This window comes from Hyla sarda, chromosome 1 (genome assembly GCF_029499605.1).
Source record: "Hyla sarda isolate aHylSar1 chromosome 1, aHylSar1.hap1, whole genome shotgun sequence".
NCBI classification, from domain to species: Eukaryota; Metazoa; Chordata; class Amphibia; order Anura; family Hylidae; genus Hyla; species Hyla sarda.
Window position 1 is genome coordinate 867,734 of NC_079189.1, and position 10,126 is coordinate 877,859.

A 10,126-nucleotide genomic window follows, 5' to 3' on the forward strand; every position below is an offset into this window, starting at 1 on the left:
TGTGCTCACTAGAGCTCTATACAGGGGGCACAATCTCCTCTTTGTAGTGGGAGAGGAATACTGGGGTCAGTCCCCTCATTGTCTCTCTCCATACACAGGATTACACCATAATGAAGAAGACATGGGGGGAGTGTGTGGTCCCCAGCATCCATCTCCATGAGTCAGGAGGATGGAGCAGGGCCCGGGGCCCCATCACGGAGCCTCCACCTCACTCACTGATACATGGGGAGAAGATCCTGGAAATCATCCACAGGATCACTGAGCTGCTGACTGGAGAGGTGACCCTGCTGGGACATTATACAGTAATGGAGGGGTCTGGTGGTGACTGGAGAGGTGACCCTGCTGGGACATTATACAGTAATGGAGGGGTCTGGTGATGATTAGAGAGGTGACACTGCTGGGACATTATACAGTAATGGAGGGGTCTGGTGGTGACTGGAGAGGTGACATTGCTGGGACATTATACAGTAATGGAGGGGTCTGGTGGTGACTGGAGAGGTGACACTGCTGGGATATTATACAGTAATGGAGGGGTCTGGTGATGACTGGAGAGGTGACACTGCTGGGACATTATACAGTAATGGAGGGGTCTGGTGATGACTGGAGAGGTGACACTGCTGGGACATTATACAGTAATGGAGGGGTCTGGTGATGACTGGAGAGGTGACACTGCTGGGACATTATACAGTAATGGAGGAGTCTGGTGATGACTGGAGAGGTGACCCTGCTGGGACATTATACAGTAATGGAGGGGTCTGGTGATGACTGGAGAGGTGACACTGCTGGGACATTATACAGTAATGGAGGGGTCTGGTGATGACTGGAGAGGTGACACTGCTGGGACATTATACAGTAATGGAGGGGTCTGGTGATGACTGGAGAGGTGACACTGCTGGGACATTATACAGTAATGGAGGGGTCTGATGATGACTGGAGAGGTGACACTGCTGGGACATTATACAGTAATGGAGGGGTCTGGTGATGACTGGAGAGGTGACACTGCTGGGACATTATACAGTAATGGAGGGGTCTGGTGATGACTGGAGAGGTGACACTGCTGGGACATTATACAGTAATGGAGGGGTCTGGTGATGACTGGAGAGGTGACACTGCTGGGACATTATACAGTAATGGAGGGGTCTGGTGATGATTAGAGAGGTGACACTGCTGGGACATTATATAGTAATGGAGGGGTCTGGTGATGACTGTATCATTGTGTGTCAGGTTCCTATAAGGTGTCAGGATGTTGCGGTCTATTTCTCCATGGAGGAGTGGGAGTATGTAGAAGGACACAAGGATCTGTACCAGGACATGATGGAGGATCACCGGCCCCTCACATCACAAGGTAAGAAGAGACAAATATATATAGATATCACTCACACTACCTAGTAACATAGAAATGTATCCAGCAGCACTGATGTATTCATTCCCTGTGTGTTCCCTACAGATGGAGTCATTGATAGAAATCCACCCGAGAGGTGTCCATGTCCTCTGTATTCCCAGGACTGTCCAGAGAGAAATGTCCAAGAGAAGCATCAGGTAGATTGCGTTAAAGTCTCCAAAATATGACCATAAAGTGATTGAACCCCTGATCATGCACCATAGGTCCAATTTGAATTAAAGGGGAATCTCCTGCCTAGCGCCCCGGCTCTGCACAAGAATAAATAAATAACTTTGATCAAAATACCAAATCCTCAAACCAAAGTCGTAGTAATAAAATACCAGAACCCCAATAAGATATAATAATAGACATGTCCCCCATGACTTCTCGGGTCACTTACCTCTTCTATAAAACATTGTGATGGAAAGGAAAGTGAAATAAAAGGGGGAGGGCGGGGCTTCTTCTAATCTTCCCACAGGTGACTGAGCTGGAGACACCACAGCCCAGTATAGAAGGGAAATACTTTTCCCGCCAATGGGCCTCCAGCCAATCAGAATGCTGTTGTTGGGCTGGAGCATCGCTGGGCAGAAGATCATGGTTACCGGGCAGAATCTGATCCTCCAATCAGAAGCAGGAATCCATCTCTCAGCAGAACAGCTGTTACCGGGCAGAATAACTGAGGAAAACAACCTGTGGAGATAAAGGAGGAAGAAGGAAATAAGGAGGAGGGGGACATGTATACTGGGGACCATGGGGCCGTGTGCCCCCCCAGGTTATGGTGGATTTCGGGAGCCCCTTTTATTTTGTTTTTTCTTTTTTCTCTTTAGGGTGAAGATCTGATGGATATTAAGGTTGAGGTTAAAGTTGAACCAGAAGAGGAGACGGATTTCGGGGCCGATCAGCAGTGTAAGGAGGGGGAGACTTTTATTGGTGGAGGGTCTCCTAGATACATAGAAACATAGAATGTGTCGGCAGATAAGAACCATTTGGCCCATCTAGTCTGCCCAATAATCTGAATACTATGAATAGTCCCGGGCCCTATCTTATATGAAGGATAGCCTTATACCTATCTCTATCTTATATGAAGGATAGCCTTATACCTATCTCTATCTTATATGAAGGATAGCCTTATACCTATCCCTATCTTATATGAAGGATAACCTTATACCTATCCCTATCTTATATAAAGGATAGCCTTATACCTATCTCTATCTTATATGAAGGATAGCCTTATGCTTATCCCTATCTTATATGAAGGATAGCCTTATGCTTATCCCTATCTTATATGAAGGATAGCCTTATACCTATCCCTATCTTATATGAAGGATAGCCTTATGCTTATCCCTATCTTATATGAAGGATAGCCTTATGCTTATCCCTATCTTATATGAAGGATAGCATTATACCTATCCCTATCTTATATGAAGGATAGCCTTATACCTATCCCTATCTTATATGAAGGATAGCCTTATGCTTATCCCTATCTTATATGAAGGATAGCATTATACCTATCCCTATCTTATATGAAGGATAGCTTTATGCTTATCCATATCTTATATGAAGGATAGCATTATACCTATCTCTATCTTATATGAAGGATAGCCTTATACCTATCTCTATCTTATATGAAGGATAGCTTTATGCTTATCCCATGCATGTTTAAACTCCTTCACTGTATTTGCAGCGACCACTTCTGCAGGAAGGCTATTCCATGCATCCACTACTCTCTCAGTAAAGTAATACTTCCTCATATTACTGCAGAAACCTTTGCCCCTCTAATTTAAAACTCTGTCCTCTTGTGGTAGTTTTTCTTCTTTTAAATATGCTCTCCTCCTTTACCATGTTGATTCCCTTTATGTATATAAAGTCTCTATCATATCCCCTCTGTCTCTTTCTTCTATACATGTTAAGGTTCTTTAACCTTTCCTGGTAAGTTTTATCCTGCAATCCATGTACTAGTTTTGTATCTTCTCTGAACTCTCTCTAGAGTATCTATATCCTTCTGGAGATACGGCCTCCAGTACTGCGCACAATACTCCAAGTGAGGTCTCACCAGTGTTCTGTACAGCGGCATGAGCACCTCTCTCTTTCTACTGCTTATACCTCTCCATATACACCCATGAACACCTCCCTCTACTGCTTATACCTCTCCCTATACATCCAAGCATTCTGTTAGTATTTCCTGCTGCTCTATCACATTGTTTTCCTACCTTTAAGTCTTCTGAAATAATTTCTCCTAAATCCCTCTCCTCAGATACTGAGGTCAGGACTGTGTCAAATAATCTATATTCTGCCTGAGGGTTTTTATGCCCCAGGTGCATTATCTTGCACTTATCCACATTAAATTTCAGTTGCCAGAGTTCTGACCATTCTTCTAGTTTGCCTAAATCCTTTTCCATTTGGCGGATCCCTCCAGGAACATCAACCCTGTTACATATCTTTGTGTCATCAGCAAAAAGACCAAAACCATTGAGACCTTCTGTAATATCACTAATGAAGATATTAAACAATATTGGTCCCAGTACAGATCCCTGAGGCCCCCACTGGTGACAAGACCGTGCTCTGAATATTCTCCATTCACTACAACCCTCTGTTGTCTGTTACTCAGCCACTGACTAATCCACTCAACAATATTGGAGTCCAAGCTCAATGACTGTAGTTTATTGATAAGTCTTCTATGTGGGACAGTGTCAAAAGCCTTTCTAAAAACTAGATCTGCGATGTCTTCTGCCCCTCCGCCATCTATTATTTCATTACTATACTGCCCCTCCCCCATCTATTATTTTAGTCACCCAGTCAAAAAAAATCAATAAGATTAGTGACATGATCTCCCTGAAGATCTCTCTTAGAAGTTCCACAATCCTATACTTTAGTAGGGTTTCCATTAATTTCCCCACTATTGATGTCAGACTTACTGGCTTATAGTTGCTTGATTCCTCCTTACATCCTTTCTTGTGAATGGGCACAACATTTGCTAATTTCCAATCTTCCGGGACGGCTCCTGTTACCATTGATTGGTTATATAAATCTGCTAACGGTTTTGCTCGCTCACCACTAAACTCTTTTTTAATAATTTTGGATGTATCCCATCAGGCCCCTGTGATTTATTTGTCTTCACTTTAGAAAGCAAACGTAGAACCTCTTCCTCTGTAAAGACACATGCATCAAACGATTCCTTAGTTTTTCTCTCTAATGGAGGTCCTTTTCCTTCTTTTTCTTCTGTATAAACTGAAGAGAAGTCATCATTAAGGCAGTCGGCTCGCCCCTTATTCTCTTCTACATACCTTCCTTCCTTTGTTTTTAATTTAGTTATTCCTTGTTTTAATTTCCTTTTTTCATTTATATATCTGAGGAATGTCTTACCCCCTTTTTCACAGACTCAGCTAGTTTTTCTTCTGCCTGTACTTTAGAAGTTCTTATAACTTGTTTGGCCTCTTTCTGCCTAGTCTTGTAGATTTCCCGATCTTCATTGCTCTGGGTTGTTTTATAATTACTAAATGCTAGTTTTTTGTTTTTTATGATTTTGGCCACTTCTGCTGAGTACCACAGGGGTCTCTTCCTTTTTCTGCTTTTACTGACAAGTCTAGTGCATTTTCTGTTGCCTTCAATAAAGCGTCTTTTAAGTAGTCCCATTTACTACTACAGATACTACTACACCCATCATCTGATCATCACATGGAATAATCTATTTCTCACTGTGTGTTCCCTACAGATGGAGTCATTGATAGAAATCCACCCGAGAGGTGTCCCCGCCCTCTGTATTCCCAGGACTGTCCAGAGGGAAATGTCCCAGAGAAGCATCAGGTAGATGAGGCTGATCCTATATCTCTATAGGGGGGTCCTGCAGTCATAGATGTGGGGATAGATTTTGGGGGTCTTTGTTGCTCCTCCTGTCTGCTGTATTGTAGTGAATTGTTCTATATGTCACATCAGGGGGGAGATCTGACTAATAATAAAGTGGAGGATGAAGAAGAGAGGATGAGGGGCCATCACCCGTGTATGAGGGACGTGAAGGAGGAAATTCCTGGAGGTGTTACCCCAGGTATGTAATAATTCCAGGAGGTGTTGTCCCAGGTGTGTAATAATTCCAGGAGGTGTTGTCCCGGGTATGTAATAATTCCAGGAGGTGTTGTCCCAGGTGTGTAATAATTCCAGGCGGTGTTGTCCCAGGTATGTAATAATGCCAGGAGGTGTTGTCCCAGGTATGTAATAATGCCAGGAGGTGTTGTCCCAGGTGGGTAACACTTCCGGGAGGTGTTGTCCAAGGTATGTAGTAATGGATTACAGAGGGAATTCAGAGGTGTCTTCAGGGGAGGCTCCACCTTAGATCTACATTACATTAACCCTTCAGGCCCCAGTGATCCCCTGTGTTATGTATAGTCAGGACCTGAGGGAGATGACTATATAGAGATCCTCTCCAAGGTCATCTATGGGTCCTGTCATGCTCCAGGTATAACACTAGGGGCAGTATTTGTGGTCACCAGATGTGATGAACGGCTGAAGTAATGTACTGAATCGGTGTAAGGGTAGTGTCACACGTAAAGGATCCACAGCAAATTTTACAATGTGGATCCGCCGGTGACCCGTCCCATAGTGTGCGTCCAGCTGCCTTCCCCGCCCCCGGCCTGCTCGCAGCAGCAATACGCCGCTCTGAGCAGCCACACAGGGGCCGATAGATTGGATTTGGGTTTTTTGCCTGGTATGACCCCATGAGGTCTCCTGTGTTTGTTTGTCTTTTACCCCTTTTGGGTCATTCACAGCAAATCTCACAGATCTTCTCCAGAGTCAGGAGAAAGGGGAGAAATGGTGTCTATCAGAGGATGTAATGTGTCCGGAGGGAGAAGACCCCTAAGAAAGTCCAACAATAGGTATTACTTCCCCCAATGATCAGGATCGGCCATTATTCACACAGATGGATTCAATTCAGAAGTTTCCTTCATGGAATTTGAGATTTATAAGAAGTTCATCCCTCCAGCAGAATAAGAAATGGGCGTCACATACGGGCAGGGATACAGAGCTCTCTAATTCTCACCCAGAACCCGTCCCTGTCTATTTCATACTTACCCTAAACAGCGACTCCACAACTAGAAGACGGTCCCTACTCTGAATCAGTGCAGGGACATTACAGGTCAAAATAACAAACTACAGCAATACAGTAAGGTCAGAGAGAAACAGAACACAGTGGGTTAACACGCACTAAATACAATAACGGAGAGAGACAAACAAACAGAAAGGATAGGAAACAAGTCGGATCAGAAATCCAAGAGGACAGCAAAGGTACAGAATCGAGAATCAAAGGGTTAACAAATTTCAGAGCTAAATTCACAATATCAACAGAATCCGATGCAGGTAAAGGCTTAAGTAACAATCGTGTCATTACCTGTATATACTTAATTAATTAGGGTCTTGTAGATTGGGGTTTTTCTCTTCTTCTTTTGCAGACAGTATAATATATATGTTGTATGGGGATGTGATGGATACTTGTTGTTTTATATTCACCTGGTTCTTTTAGTCATGTGACTGACAGGGAGCAGATGATTGGATTACTTTCTCTTTAATATGTAAATGTGGTCATGTGACCTTAATGGTCTGAAAGGAGGAGGAGTCTACTCCATAAACTGCATGAAAAAAAAACTGCGTGTGTTTCCTGCCCAATAGAAATGTTATCAATTCCTCTACTTTGTAGTTTGGATAATAATGGATTCTGTTATTTTATTTCCCAATAGGAAATCCCAGTAAGAATGAGGGAAACGTCCTGTTATCCCTGAATAATAAACAAGAAGATGGAGAGATCATGGAGCGCTCCTCAGGAGAAGACCTCCTTACCCCTAATGTCCATCCAGATCTATCCTATAATAATCCCCCTGATCATGAGGAACCTTCTCCTGACCAACCACACATTGTTACACACAGAAAGAAGCTGTATGTGTGTTCAGATTGTGGACAATGCTGTTTAAGGCAATCAGATCTTACTATACATGAGAGAACTCATACAGTAGAGAAGCCATATTTATGTTCAGAATGTGGGAAATGCTTTAAACATAAATCACTTCTTGTGTTACATGAGAGAATTCACACAGGAGAGAAGCTACATTCATGTTCAGAATGTGATAAATGTTTTACATGTAAATCGCATCTTGTTAGACATGAGAGAAGTCACACAGGAGAGAAGCCACATTCATGTTCAGAATGTATGAAATGTTTTACAACTAAAGCGGAGCTTAAAAGACATCAGAGAACTCACATAAAAGAGAAGCCATTTTCATGTTTAGAATGTGGGAAATGTTTTAGGACTAAAGGCGAGCTTGTTCTACACGAGAGAATTCACACAGGAGAGAAAGCATTTTTATGCTTAGAATGTGGGAAATATTTTAGAACTAAAGGAGAGCTTGTTAGACACGAGAGAAGTCACACAGGAGTGAAGCCATTTTCATGTTCAGAATGTAAGAAATGTTTTGGAGCTAAATCAGATCTTGTTAGACATGTGAGAAGTCACACAGGAGAGAAGCCATTTTCGTGTTCAGAATGTAGGAAATGTTTTAGAGAGCATTCAGATCTTGTTATACATCAGAGAACTCACACAGGAGAGAAGCCATTTTCATGTTTAGAATGTGAGAAATATTTTAGAACTAAAGGAGCGCTTGTTAGACATCAGAGAAGTCACACAGGAGAGAATCTACATTCATGTTCAGAATGTGAGAAATGTTTTGGAGCTAAATCAGATCTTGTTAGACATGTGAGAAGTCACACAGGAGAGAAGCCATTTTCGTGTTCAGAATGTAGGAAATGTTTTAGAGAGCATTCAGATCTTGTTATACATAAGAGAATTCACACAGGAGAGAGACCATATTCATGTTTAGAATGTAGTAGATGTTTTAAAACTAAATCAGAGCTTGTTATACATAAGAGAAGTCACACAGGAGAGAGACCATATTCATGTTTAGAATGTAGTAAATGTTTTAGAACTAAATCAGAGCTTGCTAAGCATGAGAGAATTCACACAGGAGAAAAGCCGTATTCATGTTCACAATGTGGGAAATGTTTTAGAACTAAATCACATCTGTGTAGACATGAGAGATGTCACACTGGACAAAAATAATTTTCATGTTCAGAATGTATAAAATGTTTCATAACTAAAGCGAATCTTGCAAGACATCACCCAGGAGAGAAGTCATTTTAATGTTCAGAATGTGGGAAATGTTTCTTAACTAAATCATATCTTGTTATATGTGAGAGAAGTCACAGTATAGAAGCCGCATTCATGTTCAGAATGTGGGAAATGTTTTTTTGTTTTTTTTACAGAAATCCCATCTTGTCACAATCATGTTCAGAATGTGGGATATGCTTTACGTAAATCAGGTCTTGTTGGACATGAGAGAAGCCACATTCATGTTTAGAATGTAGAAAATGTTTCACAACTAAAGCAGAGCTTGGTAGACATGAGACAACTCAGACATTAAACATAAAGCAGAGATTCTAGGAGATTCCGGAATAGATGAAAGTAGTTTATTTTTTTATTTTTTTCCATCTCTTCCGCCCCCCCCCCCCCCCCCTCTTCTTGTGATCTTGGGGATTTGATGTAAAGTGGTTTAATGTTACTTTATATATGATATATTGATATGTGTATATAGGCGGAGATATGACATTGTTATTTTTGTATGTATGATGTAGAAATGATGTATGTAAAGCTCTGACCAGTCTCATCAATCTGATGATTGCTATAAATAGTCCTCTATGGGGGACATAAAAAGTAAAAAAGCCCTCCCCCAATAAAAATTTAACCCCCTAAGGACTCAAAACAATTGGAGATTTTCCTATCCTTGATGACAGAAAATATAGATGTTATTAAAGACAGGAGGTGAACATTATGCCATCTCTTCTTTACTGATAAAATATAGCAGCAAGGGTTAACAGATAACATTAAAGGAGTACTCCGGTGCTAAGACATCTTATCCCCGTAGATTCTAGGAGTCTGGAATAGATGAAAGTAGTTTATTTATTTATTTGTCATCGACCCCCGTGATCAGGCATCTTCTTCCCTATCCTTTGGATAGGGGATAAGATGTCTTAGCGCCGGAGTACCCCTTTAAGGGTATGTTCACACGAGCGGATCCCCAGTGCATACTACCCTGCAGATCCGCCTCTGAAGGACCGCTGTATGGTGCCTTTACATGTGCCTGCTCGGAGCCGCAATACGCCGCTACGAGCAGACACACTGCGAAGTGCGAGCTGCCGCGCACATACGCTGTATACTCGCACATCACCGCAGCTCTCGGCCTAGCGCGCATGCGCAGTGACTTGCACATCGCCTTAAGTGTGTCTGCTCGTAGTGGCGTATTGCGGCTCCGAGGCACATGTAAAGGCACCATACAGTGGTCCTTTAGCAGCGGATCCGCAGTGTAATATGTGCTGGGGATCTGCTAGTGTGAACCTACCCTTAGAGAAAAAAAACTGACAATATGAAAATTAGGTATGAACAGTAGCCAATCATCAGACAGCACAGGTAATATAAGGTATGCACAGGTAACAGTCTTCCTCTTTGATGCGAGGAAAAAACAGAAAAACTAATTCTAAATAGAGATGAGCGAACTTACAGTAAATTCGATTCGTCACGAGCTTCTCGGCTCGACAGTTGATGACCTTTCCTGCCTAAATTAGTTCAGCCTTCAGGTGCTCCGGTGGGCTGGAAAAGGTGGATACAGTCCTAGGAAAGAGTCTCTTAGGACTGTATCCACCTTTTCCAGC

At 42.3% G+C, this 10,126-nt stretch overlaps 1 protein-coding gene across 2 annotated transcripts in view; it reads left to right on the forward strand.

Annotated features, from left to right (window-relative positions):
- Window positions 1-9,467, forward strand: part of LOC130282659 (oocyte zinc finger protein XlCOF22-like) — a 33,721-nt gene extending 24,254 nt beyond the window's left edge. Inside the window, exons 3-9 of one of the 2 annotated variants that reach the window (XM_056531166.1) lie at window positions 99-278; window positions 1,225-1,345; window positions 1,448-1,539; window positions 2,209-2,287; window positions 5,094-5,185; window positions 5,315-5,423; window positions 7,108-9,467. In XM_056531166.1, coding sequence (XP_056387141.1) covers window positions 99-278; window positions 1,225-1,345; window positions 1,448-1,539; window positions 2,209-2,287; window positions 5,094-5,185; window positions 5,315-5,423; window positions 7,108-8,480 — 2,046 coding nt within the window. In that variant the 3' untranslated portion in view covers window positions 8,481-9,467. The remainder of the gene's footprint in view (window positions 1-98; window positions 279-1,224; window positions 1,346-1,447; window positions 1,540-2,208; window positions 2,288-5,093; window positions 5,186-5,314; window positions 5,424-7,107) is intronic. The other variant, XM_056531243.1, reaches the window with a different exon arrangement.
- The last annotated feature ends 659 nt before the right edge of the window (window positions 9,468-10,126 follow it).